Here is a 21,140-nt window from a genome sequence, read left to right on the forward strand (position 1 = left end):
TATAAATATTTATTGTTTTGTTAATCATTAATAATAAAGACAGTTAAGTCAGAGAAAATACTTTTGACTCTGATCTTAATATTTCACTCTTCTGTAAGTATTTGTGTGTATCAAAAATTTATGTGTGTATTTGTGGTTTTTTGTTACATTCATTAGTCTTTATATCATCTACTCTCTACAGTCATAGAAACTAATTCAATGTTCTAACAATTCTTGTGTTGCAGCACAGATGGTGAGAACTCTAAAAGGAGACCAAGATAAAAATGACACAGAAGTGACAGAATTTATCCTTTTGGGCCTCTCAGACAATCCAGACCTACAATGTATCCTCTTTGCATTGTTTCTGGTCATCTACATGGTGACACTGGTGGGTAATTTGGGCATGATGGCCCTGATTAAGATCGACCGCAGTCTGCACACACCTATGTATTTCTTTCTCAGCAGTCTTTCATTTGTTGATGCCTCTTATTCTTCTTCTGTCACCCCTAAGATGCTAGTAAACCTCATGGCTGAGGATAAGGGCATTTCTTTCAATGGCTGTGCTACCCAGTTCTTCTTCTTTGGCTCTTTCTTGGGAACTGAATGCTTCCTGTTAGCGATGATGGCCTACGACCGCTATGCGGCCATCTGGAATCCCCTGCTATACCCAGTTCTCATGTCTGGGAGAATTTGTTTCATGTTGGTGTCTACTTCATTTCTAGCAGGCTTTGGCAATGCAGCCATCCACACAGGGATGACTTTCAGACTGTCCTTTTGTGGCTCTAATAAGATCAATCATTTCTATTGTGACACACCACCCTTGCTCAAACTCTCTTGCTCTGACACTCGCATTAATGGCATTGTGATCATGGCCTTCTCTAGTTTCAATGTCATCAGCTGTGTTCTGATTGTTCTCATTTCATATCTGTGCATCCTCATTGCCATATTGAAGATGCCTTCTGCAGAGGGAAGACACAAAGCCTTCTCCACCTGTGCCTCCCACCTCATGGCTGTCACCATCTTCTTTGGAACAATTCTTTTCATGTACTTGCGTCCTACCTCTAGCTACTCTATGCAGCAGGACAAAGTTGTCTCTGTGTTTTATACAGTAGTGATTCCGATGCTTAATCCTCTCATCTATAGTTTAAAAAATAAAGATGTTAAGAAAGCAGTGAAGAAAATCTTACAGAATTGTGTGCTTTGAGGCCAGGGTATGTGTTTTTGCCCTGTGCTGATTGTATTATATTTTTAAATGTTTTATAACATACTTGCTTACAATCTTCTCTGGCGTAGAATTGATGATTTCAGATAATACTTATCTTAGTTTTCTCATGTCATATACATGTCTACCTGGGCACTTTGTTGAATCAAAACAGTACTTGAGGAGGTGTGGCTATGGAAATTATTTGGCATGTGCTTCAGTTTCAGGTTATATATTTAGGTAATTGCAGTAACTCAATTTCCTTCAATATGTATGTATGCATATACATACTTGCATTTATATTATATGTGTATCTGAGATCTCTTTCTCTTATGTATTAATATTGGCTTCTTAGATTATCTTTGAGACAAAGGGATGTTTTCAGAATGGTTAATGGGTTATATTATCAGGAGAAAGCAGAATTAGACAGACAGGATGGAACATGATGAATACATAAAGAATTATGCTTTGGTACTTCTTTCTTGTCTTAAACTCTACTTCCACAATGGCCTGTTTATCTGCAGTTTGGTAGTAGGAATATTCATCTTTTGAAGTTAGGCAATTTTTCTAGCAGGGCACAGTTCCAATCATGGAAGTTAGAAGAGGATTGTCATTTGCTCAAATGCCTACAACTAAGGCAAACATTGAACACTTTGAGTGATCTGCACAGCACTGAATGGCTGTAGAGAGCAGCATGCTCCATGCATTCTGTATTCAACCATTTTAAATGAAACACAACAAGGAATCTTGGCAGGTATTACATTAATTAAGGGATAGAGCAAAAATAAGCAATTGTTCAATTTGTCAATTCATTTATTACTGTTTTTCAAGTGAGAATCACAGTGTTTTATCTGTTATTATACTGCCTAAAACATTCAGATAGTTTTTAATAAATATTTGTCAAATTAAATTGTTTCTCCTAAGTAAGGTTTGTGTGTGTGTGTGTGTGTGTGTGTGTGTGTGTGTGTGTGTGTGTGTGTGTGGAGTATGGTGGGAACTAAATTTGTTTTGACAATCAGAAGAAATAGCTGCATATTGTAAGATGAGAAAACTGTAAATACCCTCCTTCTCTTCTAACAATAATATTTTGTTTTTCTAATTGTATCTTTTAAATTATGTTTAAGGGTCAGTTTCCTTATTACCCATTTTATAAACAAGCCCCTTGTATTGAACTCAAAGTTTGCTGATTGCATTAACTTAATAGGTTAGATTAATTTTGGCATAAATACAAAAGGTATACACTTCATAGGACACTCAGCTATGAATAAAACCCCGGTCCTTTTGTTAAATTTATAAGACATCTACTCCTTCTCTTATCTCCTCAAGGAAGAAGACTAGTTTACGGTATGCAAGTTGTATCCTGGGTATTTGGAACTTTTGGTCTAATATCCACTTATCATTGAGTACATAGCATGTATGTCCTTTTAGGTCTGTCTTATCTCAGTCAGGATTATACTTCCTAGTTCTATCCATTTGCCTGCAAAATTTGTGACCTCATCATTTTTAAAAGCTGAGTAGTATTCCATTGTGTAAATGTAACACATTTTCTGTATTCACTCTTTTATTGAGGATGTCTGGATTGTTTGTAGCTTCTAGCTAATATAACAAGGCTGCTGTGCATGAGAAAGAAGGCTAAAGTGTAGATGCTTTGGTCTCATTTAAGGGGAAACAAAATAATCACGGGAGACAGAGGGAGGGAGGTACCTGGGTGGGAAATGGGAGAGGGAAAGGAAAAAGGGACAAGATCAAGTATAGGGAGAGACAGGAGAGAAGTCCAGAGGTCCAGGAGAATGAATAGAAATATGTAGCATTAGGGCATGTGGGATGGTGGTGGTAGAAGAACCACTAGAAAGTCCCAGATGCCAGTGAAGGGAGAGGCTCACAGGACCCAGTGGGGATGACATTAGCCGAAATACCTAACAGTGTGGAAATAGAACCTGAAGAGACCATGCCCAGTAGATAGACATTGCCTCCCAGTTAAGGAATGGGGCCATCCACCCATCTCAAAATCTTTAACCCAGGATTTTTCCTATTAAAAGGAAATTCAGGACAAAAAATGAAGCAAAGACTGAAGGAAAGGCCATACAAAGACTGTCCCAACATTGGGACCCATCCCACCTGCAGACACCAAACCAGAACACTATTGCTGATACCAAGAAGAGCTTGCAGACAGGAGCCTGGTGTAGCTCTTCTCTGAGAAGCTCTTCCAGCACTTGACTAACATAGATGCAGATCCTCACAGCCAACCACTGAACTGAGCACGGGGACGCCAATGGAAGAGTTAGGGGAAGAAATGAAGGAGTTGAAGGGGATTGCAACCCCACAGGAAAAAATAACATCAACCTACCAGACCCCCAGAGCTCCCAGGAACTTATCCACCAACCAAAGAGTACATATGGAGGAACCTATGGCTCCAGTTGCATATATAGCAGAGGATAGCATTGTCTGGCATCAATAGAAGAAGCCCTCGTTACTGTGAAGGCTACTTTCCCCAGCGTAGGGGAGTGACAGAGTGTTGAGGTCAGAGTGTGTGGGTAGGAGTGGAAGCATTTTCATGGAGGAAGGGGGAGGGGAAAAAGGGGATTTGAGATGGGAGAAGGGGGATAACATTTGAAATTTAAGTACATAAAATATCCAAAAAATAAAAAAATACAAAAGAGAAGACCTGTTTCTGCTAAAGTCATCCACATTGAATTTTGGGAGCCTTCCATATCCCAGTTCTCTGGGATTTTCTAGAGAGCCCACCCAAAACCCTTGCAGCTACATATTTATATTTATTCTCTTGGCTCTCTGGACTTTACTCCTCTCTCTCTCCATACCTGATCTGGTCCCTTTTTCCTTTTCAGCCTTCCCTCTTCCACTTAGGCACCTCTTTCCTTCTGTCTCACATAATTATTTTGTACTTCTTAGTGAAATTGAAGCACCCTTACTTGAGTCTTCCTTCTTGTTAAATTTCTTAGGGTCCTAGAGTTGTATTATGTGTATTCTGTAATTTTTGGCTAATATTCAATTATCAGTGACTAAAGTGCATGCATATCATTTTTGGATTTGGGTTGTCTCAGTCAGGATGATATTTTCTAGTTCCATTCTTTTGCCTGCAAAACTCATGATGTCCTCGTTTAAAATAGCCGAGTAGTACTCTATTATGTAAATGAACCACATTTTCTGTATCCATTCCTCAGTTGAGGGACATCTGGATTGTTTCTAGCTTCTGGTTATCACAAGTAAGGCTGCTATGAACATAGTGGAGCATGTATCCTTGTTATATGTTGGAACATCTTTTGGATATATGCCCAGGAGTGGTATAGCTGGATCCTCATGAAGTTATGTTCAATTATCTGAGGAACTGATTTCCACAGTGGTTGTACCAGTTTGCAACACTACTAGCAATGGAGGAATATTTCTCTTTCTCCACATTCTCCCCAACATGTGCTGTCACCTGAGTTTTTGATCTTAGCCATTCTGATTGGTATAATGTGGAAGCACATGCTCATTTTGATCTGTATTTCCCTGATGAAGAAGGACTCTGAACATTTCTTAAAGTGCTTCTGGGCCATGAAAGAGTCCTCTGTTGAGAATTCTCTGTTAGCTCTCTACCCCATTTAAAAAAATTTTTGATTCATTTATTTTTATACTCCAGATTTTATTCCCCTCCCAGTCTAACACCTGACTGTTTCACATTCCATACCTCCTCCCCACCCCCACCCCCAGTCTCCACAAGGATGTCCCCATCCCATCAGACCTCTAAACTTCCTCAGGCGTCCATTCTCTTGAGGGTTAGGTGCATCTTCTCTGATTGAACCCAGACCTGGGAGTCCTCTGCTGTGTTTGTGTTGGAGGCCTCATCTCAGCTGGTGTATATTGGTGTATATTGCCTGATTGGTGATCCAGTGTCTGAGAGATCTCAGGAGTCCAGCTTAGTTGAGTTGCTGAGTTGCTGGTCCTCCTACAGGGCTGCCCTCAGCTTTCCCTAGCTTTTCTCTAATTTAACCTGAGAGGTTAGCAGCTTCTGACTCTTTGAGCTACTTGTTGGGTCTTTTAGAGGCCAGTCCATTTTTAAATTTGATTATTTGTTTTTGTTTGTTTTGTTTTTGGAGTCTAACTTTGGCTCTTTATATGCTTTGGATATTCGTCTTCTATGTAGGGTTAGTGAAGAACTTTTTTAAATTTGTAGGTTACCATTTTGTCCTACTGACAGTGACAGAAGTTTTCTGTTTCATGAGGTCCCCTTTGTCAATTTTGGATCTTAGAGCCTGAGCCATTGATGTTCTGTTCAGGAAATGTTTCCCTATGCCAATTCTTTTGAAGCCATTTCCCCTTTCTATTAGTTTTAGAGTATCTGGGTTTATGTTTAGGTTTTTGATCCACTTGGACTTGAGTTTTTACAAGGTTATAAATATGGATCAATGTGCATTCTTGTATAAGAAGACTGCCAGTTAGGCCAGCACAATTTGTTGAAGAGACTTTCTTTTCTCCAATGTATGGCTTTGGCTTATTTGTCAAAGACCACGAATCCCCATTTTCTAGGGTCTCAAGTCTCTCAAATGTTAGGTGTATCTTTTTGAGGTCAGGGAAAGTGATTCCTCAGAAGTTCTTTTACTTTTGAGAATTGTTTGGCTCTCCTGTGTTTTTTGTGTTTCTATATGAAGTGGATAATTGCTCTTTTCATGTCTGTGAAGAATTGTGTTGGAATTTTGATAGGGATTGCACTGACTGTGTAGAATGATTTTGGTAAAATGTCTAGTTTTACTATGCTAATCCTGAGCTATGAGCATGGGAGATCTTTCCTCTTTCTGAGATCTTATTCTAATTCTTATTAACAGGGACATGAAGTTCTTGTCATACAGATCTTTGACTTACTTGGTAAGAGTTACACCAAGATATTTTATATGATTTATGGCTATTGTGAAGTGATTTGTTTCCCTAATTTCTTTCTCAGCCTGTTTACCATTTGTATAAAGAAAGGCTATTGATTTGTTTGAGTTAATTTTGGCTACTTTGCTGAAGTTCTTTATCAGCTATAGTAATTCTCTGGTAGAATTTTTGGGGTCACTTATATATACTACCATATCATCTTCAAGTAGTGATACCTTGACTTCTTCTTTTCCAACTTATGTTCCCTTGATCTTCTTTTGTTGTCTAAATGCCATAACTAGAAGTTCAAGTATTATACTGAATAGATAGGGAGAGAGTGGGCAGCCTTGTGTTGTCCTTAATTTTACTGAGATTGCTTCACATTTTAATCCATTTAATTCTATGTTGGCTGATGTTTTGCTGTGCATTGCTTTATTATGTTTAGGTATGTGCTATGAATCCCTGATATCGCCAAAGCTTTTAGCATGAAGGGTGCTGTATTTTTCAAAGTCTTTTTCAGTGTCTAATGAAATGATCATGTAAGTTTTTTGAGTTTGTTTATATAGTGAATTATGTTAATGGATTTTCTAGTTTGATCTATCCTTTTTCCCTGGGATGAAGCCTACTTGATCATGGTGAATTATGGTTTTTATGTGTTCTTGGATTTGGTTTGTGACTATTTTATTGAGTATTTCTATTGATTGATCTTAAATTTTCTTTTTTCCCTAGGTCTTTGTGTGGTTTTCATACCATAGTCATTGTGCCTTTAAAGAATAAATTAGGTAGTGTTTCTTCTGTTTCTATTTTGGGAAAGAGTTGGAGGAATATACATATTAGCTCTTCTTTGAAGGTCTGGTGGAATACTTCTCTAGAATCATCTGGCCCTGGGCTTTTTTGTTTGTTCATTTGTTTGTTTAGGATGTTTTTAATGTCCATTTCTATTTCCTTAGAAGTTATGAGATTATTTAGATAGTTTACCTAATTGTGGTTTAACGTTGGTATATTGCACCTGTCTAGAAAATCATCTAATTCATCTAGACTTTCCATTTTTGTTGAGTATAGTAGGTTCTGATGATGTTTTGAATTTCATGTTTCTGTTGTTATGTTTCCCTTTTCTTTTCTATTTTTTTGGTAATTTGGATACTGTTTGCATGCCCTTTAATTACTTTGGCTAAGGGTTTATCTATCTTGTTGATTTTCTCAAAGTATTAGCTCTTGGTAATGATTCTTTTTATCACTCTGTTTTTCTTACTGGTTGATTTCAGCCCAGAGTTTGCCTATTTCTTGTTCTCTACTCCTCTTGGTGTGTTTCCTTCTTTCCTTTTTAAAGCTTTCAGGTATGCTGTTGAGTTGCTTGTATAGGGATCTCTCCAATTTCTTTATGAAGTCTCTTAGTGCTGTGTGTTTTCCTCTTAAGACTGCTTTCATTGTGTCCTATAAGTTTGGCTATATGTGTCTTCATTTTCATTGAATTCTATAAAGTCTTTGATTTCTTTCTTTACTCATTCCCTTATCAATCAGGACATAGTTGTTCAGTTTTCATGAATAAGTGGGTTTTATGTTGCTTTTGTTGTTATTGACCCCAGCCATAATTTGGGGTCATCTGATAGAATATATGGGGTTATTTCAATCTTCTGGTGTCTGTTGAGAGGCTTCTTTTGTGTCTGGGTATATGGTCAGTTTTGGAAAAGATTCCTTGAGATGATGAAAAAGGTATCTCCTTTTGTTTAGGGATGAAATGTTCTGTAAATATGTGTTAAATCCATTTGGTGCATAACTTCTGTTAGATTCATTGTGTCTCTGTTTAGTTTCTGTTTCCATGATCTGTTCATTGCTTAGAGTCCTCCACTATTATTGTGTGAGGTTGAATGTATGTTTTGAGCTTTAGCAAAGTTTCTTTTATAAATGTGGGTGTTCTTGCATTTGGGGCATAGATGGTCAGTACCGAGACTTCATCTTGTTGGATTTTTCTTTGATGAGTATGAAGTGTCCTTCCCCATCTCTTTTGATTACTTTTGATTGAAAGTCTCTGTTATTTGATATTATAATGGTGACTCTAGTTTGTTTCTTGTTATGGTTTGCTTGAATAACTTTTTACCAACCCATTACTCTGAGGTAGTTTCTGTCTTTACGGCTGAGGTGTTTCTTGTAATCTCAATAATGATGAATCTTGTTCATGTATCCATTCTTTTATCCTGTGTCTTTTCACTGGAAACTGAGTCCATTGATGTTGAGGGATATTAAAGACCATTGATTATTAGTTCCTGATATTTTTTTGTTGTTGTAGGTGGTATTATGTGTTTGCAATTCTCTCTTCTGGGTTTGTTGTGAGGTGCTTAATTTTATGTGTCTTGGGTACAGTTACCCTCCTTATGTTCTTTCTAGTATCCTTTGTATCGCTGTACTAGTAGAAAGATATTGTTTAAATTTGGTTTTGTCATGGAATATCTTTGTTTTTCCATCTCTGGTAATTAAGAGTTTTGCTGGGTATAATAGCCTGGCCAGGCATCTGTGATTTCTTAGTGTCTACATGACATCTGCTTTAGGTTTTCTGGCTTTTAGTGTCTTTTGAGAAAACTAGTATAATTCTTATAGTTCTACCTTGGCCTTACCGATTTTAATATTCTTCTTTTGTTCTGTACATTTAATGGTTTTATTATTATTTAGCAGGGGGTTATTTTCTTGTTTAATCTATTTGTTGTTATATAGACTTCTTGCATGTTTATATCCATCTCTTTCATTAGGTTAGGGACGTTTTCTTCTATGATTTTGGAGATATTTTTTGGCCCTTTGCAATAGAAAACTTCACCCACTTTTATTTGTATTATTCTTAGATTTGGTCTTTTCATTATGTCCCAAATTTTCTGGATAATTTTTTATGAACTTTTTACACTTTGTATTTTCTTTGATCAATGTTGTTATATCTTCTAAGGTATTTTCTATGACTGAGCATCTCTCTTCCATCTATTGAATTTTGTTAATGATGTTTGCATTTATAAATTCTGTTCTCTTTCCTAAGTTGTCTACTTGCAGTGTTGCCCCCATTTGTGATTTCATTTTTCCTTTTTTTTCTGTTACCATTTTTAGTTCTTGGATCATTTTGTTCAATTCCTTCTCCTGTTTGATTATATTTTCCTTTATTTAAGGGATTTGTTTACTCTTTATTTACTTCTACGTATTTGCCTGTGTTTTCCATGTTTCTTTAAGGGAGCTATTCACATCCTTTAATACTTCTATCATCTTCATGATATGGAATTTTTAAGTCAGAATCTTGCACTTCAGGTGTGTTAGGGTAGCTAGGGCTCACTATGGTAGGTAAACTGGGTGCCAAATTACATTCTGACAAGCTTTCAGGCGTAGGTGTAGACCAGAAGGAAGACAGGTTGCTTAGGGAGAGCGGGATAGATCCCATGTTTGCTGGTCTTTGAGGATCCCAGCTGCAATAGGGTTGTGGTGGGGGTTTCATCTATGTTCATAGTTATGGCAGACCTTCTGTGAGACAGGTAGGCTGTCAAGGGGACCATGCAGGCCTATCTGTCATGGGTTCAGGTGGCGTTGCAGACTTGAAGGATGATGGGGCTCAGGTAGAGTAGGATATATGGATAAGGGAAGGGAAGATAATCTGTATGGCTCATGGTCTCAGGTCTTATAGAGGGATGGGGGAGGGGCAGTGAGAGAATGGAGACCCCCCCTGGGATGGCAGCCTGCTCAAAGCAGCTTGACTTGGACCAGAGTGTTTAATCAACAGGAAAATGGATCAAGGAAAGGAAACCTACCTGTACTTTTAGGAGTTTGGTGAAGGTAGAGGAGAGGCAGCAGGAGAACGGAAGCCCCTCTGGGATGGCAAGCTACTCAGTGCAGTTTGCCTTGGCCCACAGAACTCAAAGAGCAAAGAAAATGGGTGGGGGAAGGGAAGTTTACCTGTGTGGTTCAGGAGTCTGGTGGAGGTGGCAGAGAGGCAGCAGGAGAATGATAATTACCCTGGGATGTCAGTCTTCTCAGGGCCAGTTATTTTCTTTTTAAAATGTATTTTTAATTAGAATTGCAATCAACCTTATCACCTCCCTCTCCCTTTACAAACCTCCACAAACAGCACTATCAATGCACTCATCATTTTATTTTGATAAATATATTTTATATTCATGTCATATGTAGGGAAGGAGTATTTGGATAGTATAAATCTTAATGGTGTCAGTCTAGAAAAAGTAAGTTGATGGTTGTTTATTACTCAGAAAAGAGGGAGAATTATGCCTATGGAGTTTCTAAGATATTTGTGATCAATATGGACTGAATGTGTCACCTCACTTACATTATTAGATTTCTGAAGTCACCTATGATGTAAGGAAGAAAAATGGAGATGTTTAGGGGAAAAGGGAATAAAGACTCAGTTTGTGACTGAAGGGCCAGAACTCAAGTGTACGCATCCTTCTTCTCAACTACTTGGCAGTTCCCACCATGCTATTCTGTAATTAGTACCTATACAACTTACATTCCTAACCTCAGGAAGGAGAACAAAGATGGCAGCACCCCAACATTCTGAGGACTCATTATTCCTAATCACAGCAGCTCTAGTCATCACCAAAACAACAACAACAACAACAAAAAAAAACCAAAACCAAAAACAAACAAGCAAACAAGCAAACAAGCAAACAAACAAAAAACAGATAGTGAATAGGAGGTTATGAATTCAGAACCCCAGATTATTCAACATTGGACTTTGGTACCCTATGAGTAAAGCAAAACAATATGAAAGAGAATTGAGATTTTCTTAATCTCATCAGGGAAAAGCAATAGATTACAATGAGGCACATAGGAGATGGAGTCCCTAGAGATGAAAGAAGATCAAGTATATCCTACTTAAATGAATAAGAATAGTCTAGTCTTTCCTAAGACTCTAAGGGGTGAGAATTGCTCACCATTCTGAACGCCTTATTAGTGATACTGCATTTTCAAAGGTACTGTATTCTGATATGGTAAGTGAAAGACAGAATTGAGTACCTGTTGAGTACAGAGAAAAGGATTGTATCCTATCCTTGTACTGGACAGTCTCTTAAATTTGTCTGAATCACTATTTTTTTTTTAATCAAAGAGCATGCCTTGCTTAAAAATGGACTTATGCTTTTTATCTAATTTGTTGTTGATGATGTGGAGGAATTTGGGCAAGAAAGAAAATGAGGCACACAGACCTAATCACAATCAGTGAATTGCAAATGGTAATGAAACAATGTAAAGATGTTTAGTCTTTTGGCTTCTTGATATGAAAAAAATTTACAATCTTATGTATTTAAGTTACTCACTGACAGGGTATCAATAGCCTTGAGCAATATAAATGTTACACACATTTTCCTTACTAAAATACTTTAGATTATCTGCAAAGATAAAACAGTATAAAGGCTATGATATAGAGCCCTTTTGAGACAGAGTCTATCTATGTAGCCATAGCTGTCTTGGAAATCTCTATGTAGACCAGCCTAGACTCAAACTCACAGAGCTATGCCTGCTTCTGCCTCCCAATTGCTTGGATTTAAGGTGAGTGTCAGTGTGCCTAGCATAAGTAAGAGCTTTTTTTTTTTTTTAAATTTCAAGAATCAGCTACGGAAATCTTACAGCTATTTTTAAAAAAATCTTGGAAATTTAAAACAAGAAATCATCTTTGGATAGCAGTTTGACTGAGAACATCATGAAGATGAATATTGCAGAGAAACAGAAAAAAAACTAATACATAAAATACTTGAGGGGGAAGCTTGCTGTTCATGCTATGAGAGACAACTCATGTTTGGGTAATGAAAGGTTATTCAATATTGGGAATCCTAACAAAGTATTTTCAGCAACTTTAATTATATGATTTTGTCAAAAAATATGTCAAATTTTACTGTAACTCTAAATATTATCTAGAGGGTTATGGAAGCTCTGAGAATTAACTATGGGGTGTTCTTTGTACAAGTGCTGACATTAGTCATTGACATTTTGAATGATCACAAATGTTAGCAGAATGAGACTGAGTATGCATGTAGAATCTACCCATCAAGATGAAGTTGGTTATTCCCAGCGAGTTGATGATTCATAAGTTAAATTTCTTCTCTACAAAAGGGAGGTAACACTGTTCAATCTCCTGAGTCTTAAATAAAATAGCACAATGAACACTTAGCAAGCCTGTAAGGTGCAGGGAGTTATTAAAATTTTGCACATTAAATATATGAAGTTTCCTAGTATTTGTTCCTTTTTGTACGTTTACCACATCTGGGGTATTTTATTAATTCATTTGCTTTTATTATATTTGACTCTCAGAGGTGGTGTTGGAATGAGAAAACAGAAAGATGCATTCTTTCTTGCTTCTGACATTATTATTGAAGTTCACAGGTGACTATCACTCCAAGAAAGAGCCCATCCATGTATATCAGTGATCTATAGGTGTAGTGTAATATGATGTTGAAAAGAGGAAAGTTTTGTTGCACGTATGTTATACCTTAGGATGCAACACTGAAAGTGAATGCCCCATATTTCTTTGACTTTAACACATGAAGATGATAATAAGCAAAGGCTTTGTACAACTTCTACTAAATCTTCACCACTGACTTGAATGGAGACTCATGTAGAACTGTAGGCTCAGACGTAATACTCCTCAATGGAAATAAAAAGTTATGTTAGGTCTTAGGATCTTGACATAATAGAAACTAGTTAGAGTAGAGCAGAGTATGTTCTATTCTTTGAATTTTCCATCTCCTGTGGGTGATGGAGAATCAAGTGCTTTGTTTCATATTGTTAAAAATGTGTTTATACTTACTTTAATACAGGTTGTTAAAATATTAGTAATATTCTATTTGGTTACAATTGAAACAATGTACTGGTGGCTATTGCTTTCTAAGTTTTAATTTTAATGGAAGGAAACAGATGTTTCATTTAATTTTAATGACTAGAATGATATAGATGAGCTTTACCTTTACTTCTAGTACTTTATCCTTCTCCATGCTATTTGCATGAGTAGCCTGACTTTTTTCATTTAAATTTCAAATTATTAAGTTGTTCTATTAACCCGATGTATTGCTAGAAAGATCTTTATATTATCTCTGGTGTTTTGTGTTTTACTATTCAGTAAAAATCATCATCATCATCATATTTGTTTTTTACTGAAAATTAAAGTGTAAAATTGTATAGTCTAAGGCACAATGAGTGAGAATAACATACATAATGAGTGAGTATTATACATACATTTTGTATAACATATAAATGGGGTTAAGGTTAATACCTATCTTCTCTTCTCACGGCTTATTCATTAAGTAGAAAACATGCAGCTGTTTCATTTTTCATCATAGAGATATTGAGTACATAATAATATCCTCAGCTTGACTTATAATAGGGTCTGTTATAGTTCTGCAATTCTCAACTATAGACTTCTACATCTTAGAGATTTTTTCAGTTCTTTTGGATCTAGATTTTCTATTAATTTTATAATATGATTATCCAATTAATAAAATTCTAGGTACTAACAGGCTAAGATTGTACAGTTGATAATTCTCTAAATTTAAGATGTTATTGAAAACCTATTGGCTGTATCAGGCTATTTTCATTCTTTTTTCCTTGGCTTTCTAAAAATTCCCTACTTCACAAATCCAATATTTAATTTAAAGATAATTGCTGCCTTTCTTGCTATTGATTATTGTTTTTTACAAATATTATTATTTTTCATTCTTCCACTAGGACTGTGAAGGAACACTCTGTGCTTTAAAAATATGTTAATTTTCTCCAGAAATAAATGCTTAATTATAATCATAGTAGACATAATACCAAATAATGATATGCTGTAATTAATGCACAAATGATAGAAAATGTAGTCGAAGTTAGTGGAAAATAAGGTACTTGTCTCAAGGTACTTAGGAGCTGACATACAATATTCAAACAATGTTTTTGACTTAATATCATACACATTAAAATTTCACTGATCTCACTTTTCACTATTTAATATTTATATGTGATATATATGTTACGTTAGTATATATATATATGTAAGTATGACATTGTCATCTAGCCAAATGGAATGCTGTAACTTCTTTTATTTTTGTAACACAGATGGTCAGAACTGTAAAAGGAATCCACGATAAAAATGACACAAAAGTGACAGAATTTATCCTTCTGGGCCTCTCAGACAATCCAGACCTACAACATTTCCTCTTTATATTGTTTCTGATCATCTACATCGTGACACTGGTGGGTAATTTAGGCATGATGGCCCTGATTAAGATCGACCGCTGTCTGCACACACCTATGTACTTTTTTCTTAGCAGCCTTTCTTTTGTTGATGCCTCTTCTTCATCTACAGTCACCCCTAAAATGCTGCTGAACCTCATGGCTGAAGATAAGGGCATTTCTTTCAATGGCTGTGCTGCCCAGTTCTTCTTCTTTGGCTCTTTCTTGGGAACTGAATGCTTCCTGTTAGCCATGATGGCCTATGACCGCTATGCGGCCATCTGGAATCCCCTGCTATACCCAGTTCTCATGTCTGGGAGAATTTGTTTCATGTTGGTGTCTACTTCATTTCTAGCAGGCTTTGGCAATGCAGCCATCCACACAGGAATGACTTTCCGACTGTCCTTTTGTGGCTCTAATAAGATCAATCATTTCTATTGTGACACACCACCCCTACTCAAACTCTCTTGCTCTGACATTCATACCAATGGCATTGTGATCATGGTTTTTTCCAGTTTTACTGTTCTCATCTGTGTTCTCATTGTTCTCATTTCTTACCTGTGCATCCTCATTGCCATATTGAAAATGTCTTCTGCAGAGGGAAGACACAAAGCCTTCTCCACCTGCTCCTCACATCTGATGGCTGTTACTATCTTCTTTGGTTCAATTCTCTTTATGTACTTGCGACCTACTACTAGCTACTCTATGGAGCAAGACAAGGTCGTCTCTGTGTTTTATACAGTAGTGATCCCCATGCTTAATCCTCTCATCTACAGTTTAAAAAATAAAGATGTGAAAGAGGCAGTAAAAAAATCATACAGAAACACATTCTATAAGGCTATGTTTTCCATTCTTTTGTTATGCACAATATAATAGACATTTTAAAAAGGATATCTGATATCTTCAGTTGTTTCAACATGTTCAAGTTTATGTATTATCATTAAACATGCTTCTTCATCACCTCCATGTCATAAATATGCCTATTGAACCCACAAGTACATATGTTAGGTAAATGTTGTTCTGTGTTTCAGAGAATGAACTATCTTGCCAAGGCAATTTTTTTTGTATAGTCAATGTCTATGTGGAAAATAGCTTTGATTTTGAGTTGCACAAATATATAGTATATGAGAAATAAATCATTCCTCCATGATAGGCACATTTGACTAGTTTACTAGACATTGATTACCAATATTAATTCTATTTTCTCATATTAATCTAAAGAATAAAATATGTAATACAAACACTTTTACCAAATGTTACTATAGAATGGGAACTGTAGCAATAATGTGGAAATATTTGGTTTTCTTAAATTATTTAAAACATGTTGAAGACAGAATTGAAAGTTTTATCTCTATTCCCTCCAGAATATCAAGAGGTTCTTGTAAAAATTTGTGAAATAATATGAGTGAGTATTATGTTGTTCATTGATGTAGGAGAAGATCAATGTTGGAACAATGTGACAACTAACAGCTATGTTAATATGCCACACTGAAGTAGATATTGTGAAGATATAGAACTGAGTAACTTCCTCATCAATGCTTCTTTAAAACATATCAACCACCTTAGACCATGAAGAAAAACATTACTATCCTGTATGATCCAAAAAAATACTGTCATATCTCTGAAAATAAATTTAGAGAGAATTGTTGACAATTTACCTTATCTAGGCAACCTTTCATAGTCTTCTAATATCCTTTAATGTCTAATTTTTTCACTTAACCAAGATTTATTTTTTACTTCAATAAAAAATAAAGATATATAATACATACACTTTCAGATCATCATAGACATATTCTTACAGATGTACATGAATTATTCCTGACATATCTGTGTACTTTATTTCTTTACCTCTGGAATAATCCACATTAAAATCACAATTATACATTTTTTCCTATAATTTAAAAATTAACCGGAACTACAGTGTCTTAGTGATATTTCTTGTCTTTCACAGAATAAGTAGAGTTGGCTTGAATTATTGCTGGTCTGTGGAATACAGCTTCAGTCACTGTGAATTCATCTTTGCAACAGTCCTGTTCTATCCAATAAATCATATTTAAGTACAGATGCTTAGTATCTCTGACTCTCGTAACTTTTCATCCCTTACTTCTCCAATGATTCCTGAGGGGAGAGAGTGTGATATAGACCTTCCTTTTGGAGTAGCACCTCACAGACTTTTATTCTCATATGTTGACCACCTTCGAGTCCCTGTTTAATCTCTATCAAGTAAAAAAAGAAGATTCCCTAATAACAATTTAATGATATTCTAATCTATATAAAGATAAGGACTCAGGGATAAGATTATCAATCTATTCATTTAGCAGAGAAGTAATATCAGGTTATGCCTTATGTTTATGCATTCTTCAGCTATGGTTTATGATATGGTTAACAGTAGCAGTCTTATAAACCTTTTAATCAAATCAAAAAGTTTTTGGTTTCTATCATAACATTCGTGCCATTTAGTTATAAAAAATAATTTTCTGTGTTCTACATGCTTAAAAATGAATTGTGCCATTTCATTTAATTCAATATTATATTTTTCAGAGAAGAAATATAATTTGAGAATGATTAGCATTCTTTTTCTCATCATCATAATACTAAATATTCAAAGGATAATTTGATTTGTTTGACTGAGAGAAAAACTATTTTACATTAAATTTGTAGAGATAGTATTATCTAGAAGAAAACAAAAAGAATTGGAGTTCAATGAATTTCAAGAAATGGGTATCAAGTAAAAGATTGTCTTTGTACCCTACTTTTTTTTTTCAGTAATGTTTCCTCAAAACTGTCATTTATCTTATCTTACTCCTCAATCCTATGGGATGACTTCTCTTTAGTGAGTACAGAGAAAACTGAGAGAGTCTAGGTAGAATCTTATACTACTTTACAAAACATCATATAACTATATTTATGTCTTTTGTTATTTAAATTAATAGATTAAAACAACACACGAATGCTGAGAGAGAGAAGTTGTTTACATATTACATATGTTAGATTTTGACCTCATGGGTGAATACAACTCCTCACAGCATCAAATTAAAATTATGCCCTTGAGAATCAAAAAATGTTTAAATTGATCTTTAATGGTATCTTTAGACACTTAGGGAGTTAATCAAGAAAATATATTACAAATCTTCCTACTTCTTAGGATGTGCAATAGGTCAGCATTTTCAGGTAGGTTGAATTCTATATTTGATATCTAAAATATATTCATGTGTTTATATATAAATTGTTATTTGTCATTATAGAAAATATAATGTCAATTGCTCTAGATCACTTTATTCATATGTAGATATATCATAAATATTCTAAACTATCCAATATTATACGTGAACTCTTATGTATCTGCTGTATTTGTATGAGAAGCAAATAAACAAATATATTGAAAGTTAGTATTGAGGCAATTTTATCACAAAAAATCACATATGCATAGAAGTCCTAGATGGTAGATCAAACTGACATTGACACCATCCTTAAGATTCTTCCAGAAAGAAATTAACTATGGATAAGTTAGAATATAAGAACATTTTACACACACACACACACACACACACACACACACACACACACACACACACACACACAAATTCCACACTCCAGTGATAGGCTTTATTTTAGTTACTTGAATATCTTTTTGACCATTCAATTACTCCCTCTAAGGAAGATTTTCTCTTCCATCTGAAACCTTTCCACCCTTGTTTTTATCATAATTAATTTTCATCTGACAACATATTACATAGCTTTATAGTGTCTATTTTGCTCTGCATCACACACTCTGTACGAAACATGTTTTGATAATTGGTGTAATCTTATATTGTTGAATACTGGCACAAATGGAATTTTCAGTGAATAGATGTTAATTATTGATAAACATCCTACATAGAGGGAACAATTCTCTTGTGATTATTGTTTATTGTTGTTACTAGTGGTGGTGGTTTGGACTTTGGAAACGTGATTTTGTTATGTTGATTAAATATCCCCTGGCTGACCAGAAATTGCTACTCTTCCTTCTACAAGTGCTGAAAATGCAAGCAACTGGTATCATGGTTGAGATTATTCCTTGATTTTGAAAGATTAATACAATTTATTAAAAGAAAACTGCAGAACTTCAGAAACTTTTTGTTCTCTTATTGACAACTGTGAGTCAAAAGTACCATGATATATTGGATGGTCATATTTTATTATGGCTTTAAGTGTACAGGATATGGTGGCTTCAAAGACTAAAAACACACACCCCTTCATTTCCCATTTGCTTGGCAGCAATGACTAAGTGACATACATTTAAAATTTTTTTCAATACAGTTCAAATGTTAAAATTATGGAAATTCATTTTACATGGATATTACTAAGAAGAATATGTATATGAAAGCATTTGTTTATGACGAAAAAACATATATTTGTGATAAAGAAAAAGAAATACAATGAGAATTGGTTGTGTTTGTTGTCTTGTCTGCTTGTGTGATCAAAAAGAATAGGAATGAAAAGAAAAAAAACAGAACAGCAAAAAATGTATATTGGGCATTCAAGGTAGGCATTTCGAAGTAATCGATGAGGAGGTATTGGGCTTCAGATCAACATATACACATTAAGAAATCAGTAATGAACACACAGTTTAGATGAGAAGGCACTGCTTATATTTCTTGTCACTTTTGACTTGCAAGGTGAAAGAAAATGTCATATTTAAACCATACTGCAGTGATGGACTTCATTCTTGTGGGACTCACAGATAGCCCAGTACTGGGGAGGATCCTCTTTGTGGTGTTTCTGGTCATTTACTTTATAACGCTGACAGGAAACCTGTGTCTGATTGTGCTGATCAGGACCAATTCCCACCTGCAAACACCCATGTACTTCTTCCTTGGACACCTCTCCTTTGTAGACATTTGCTACTCTTCCAATGTTACCCCAAACATGCTGCACGGTTTCATCTCAGACCAGAAGACCATCTCCTATGCTGGATGCTTCACACAGTGTCTCCTCTTCATTGCTCTGGTGATCACTGAACTTTATATCCTTGCTTCAATGGCTCTGGACCGCTATGTGGCTATTTGCAGCCCTCTGCATTACACTACCAGGATGTCCAAGAATGTTTGTGTCTCTCTCGTCGCATTTCCTTATGTGTTTGGCTTCCTGAATGGGCTATCTCAGACTCTGCTCACTTTCCACCTGTCTTTCTGTGGCTCCCATGAAATCAACCACTTTTACTGTGCAGATCCCCCTCTGATCATGCTAGCTTGTTCTGACACTCATGTCAAAAAGATGGCCATGTTTGTTGTTGCTGGCTTCACTCTCATAAGTTCTCTCTCTATCATTCTTTTCTCCTACCTGTACATTTTTGCAGCCATCTTGAGGATCCGTTCTGCAGAAGGTAGGCAGAAAGCCTTTTCAACATGTGGTTCCCACATGACAACAGTCACCATATTTTATGGAACCCTTTTCTGTATGTATTTAAAGTCTCCATCAGAGAGGTCAGTAGAGGAGTCCAAAGTAATTGCGGTGTTTTACACTTTTTTGAGTCCATTGCTAAACCCTTTGATCTATAGCCTGAGGAATAAGGATGTCATCAATGCTATGAAACAGGTGATCAAGGGAAAGTTCTGTCAGAAAATTATGGTTTAGGAAGATGTTTATGTGTTATTAGCAGACATCTCTGATGACATTGTATCTTTGTAGGAAAATGTTAGTGCTTCAAACTTATGGTTTGTATGACAGCATATACATATAGTAACTAATTTACTCTTGTACTCTACAACTTCTAGCTATACTTTTTACTAAAATTATATGTTGAAATTATAAATTTTTAAGATGTTTTTAATACTCTGTATTTACTTTTCAGGATCTCATATAGAAAGATTGTCCTAATTTACATGAAATGTAGTTTCTAATTAACATGTCTTAATGGAAATAAGCCATACCCTATGAATGATGACATGCTTGAAAATTTAGAATGTTTAAAAAAGAATAAATAATTTTTAGTTTTTTTTAAATGGTGATTTTTTTTACTACGAAGAACACTACAAAATGATTGCTTTGATGACTGATTTATCAACTAAAGGGCATAAAAGCAAAAGAAAAAACATTACTCAAAATATCTTTTAATTCTTAATTTGTATTAAGTTTTGATATTCACACTGTTAATGAATAATGAATGAGTGATTGTGTCTTTATGACATACAGAGTCTTTAGCACAGAAATTAATTTATTTGCACAAGGTCCCTCAATCATAAAATAGCACATTTCTTTTCTGTTCTCCTTTTGATACCCTCAGTTTGGTATTTATCAGTTCTCAACACACCAGAATGGTGGAGGGCATGTTGAGGATGTTGGTCTCATAAGGTAACACCATATTTCTACTGCTGTGAGTGAAATTTGAAAGATGGTTATAATGTCCATGGTGTTTTTTTATTTTAAAGAAATAACTAGAGTATACTTTTCTGAGGTTTCATGTTATCATGATAATTTTGTACACTATGAATAGAATAATATTTGCTTCACATGAAAGTAAAAATTTGGTTATGGTAGACTATCTAAACTGCATTTTTAAATATAAATACATACTCCATAAAAAAGTTAGGTGGTTAGGATAAATTAAATAAGAAATTTATGAGTCTAATGTTTAACGCTGAGTGAGGTAGGTGGTACTTTTTTATTTTAGCTATGAATAAATTCATGTTTGTATGTTTTGATAAAGTTTATAAGGCAACATTAAAATCTTATGCTATATATCAACATTCATTTCATGAGTAGGATGTCTACATTTATATGAAACATAATTCATCATTTTTAATTAGTAATTGTCATCTGTATAAAAACAAAAAAAACATTAATTTGGAATAACAAATTTAAAATGATCAAAGTCCCAAGGAATCATAATTAATATATACTTTTCACTATATGTTTTTTCCTTTCATACTCATGCAAGTCA

General features: G+C 35.1%; 3 protein-coding genes across 3 annotated transcripts; all 3 read left to right on the forward strand.

Moving 5' to 3' along the window:
- Positions 1–229: 229 nt before the first annotated feature.
- LOC116900259 (olfactory receptor 1020) lies at positions 230–1,183 on the forward strand. Its single transcript, XM_032902010.1, has one exon. It carries the CDS (start codon positions 230–232, stop codon positions 1,181–1,183), a length of 954 nt encoding a protein of 317 aa, XP_032757901.1.
- Positions 1,184–14,101: 12,918 nt separating this feature from the next.
- LOC116900260 (olfactory receptor 1020-like) lies at positions 14,102–15,054 on the forward strand. The gene is given in 2 exon segments (XM_032902011.1): positions 14,102–15,020; positions 15,023–15,054. Coding segments are annotated over 2 exon segments (951 nt in total).
- Positions 15,055–18,886: 3,832 nt separating this feature from the next.
- LOC116900261 (olfactory receptor 5M10-like) lies at positions 18,887–19,834 on the forward strand. The gene has a single exon (XM_032902013.1). It carries the CDS (start codon positions 18,887–18,889, stop codon positions 19,832–19,834), a length of 948 nt encoding a protein of 315 aa, XP_032757904.1.
- The last annotated feature ends 1,306 nt before the right edge of the window (positions 19,835–21,140 follow it).

Source organism: Rattus rattus, chromosome 5 (assembly GCF_011064425.1).
Source record: "Rattus rattus isolate New Zealand chromosome 5, Rrattus_CSIRO_v1, whole genome shotgun sequence".
Taxonomy (NCBI): Eukaryota; Metazoa; Chordata; class Mammalia; order Rodentia; family Muridae; genus Rattus; species Rattus rattus.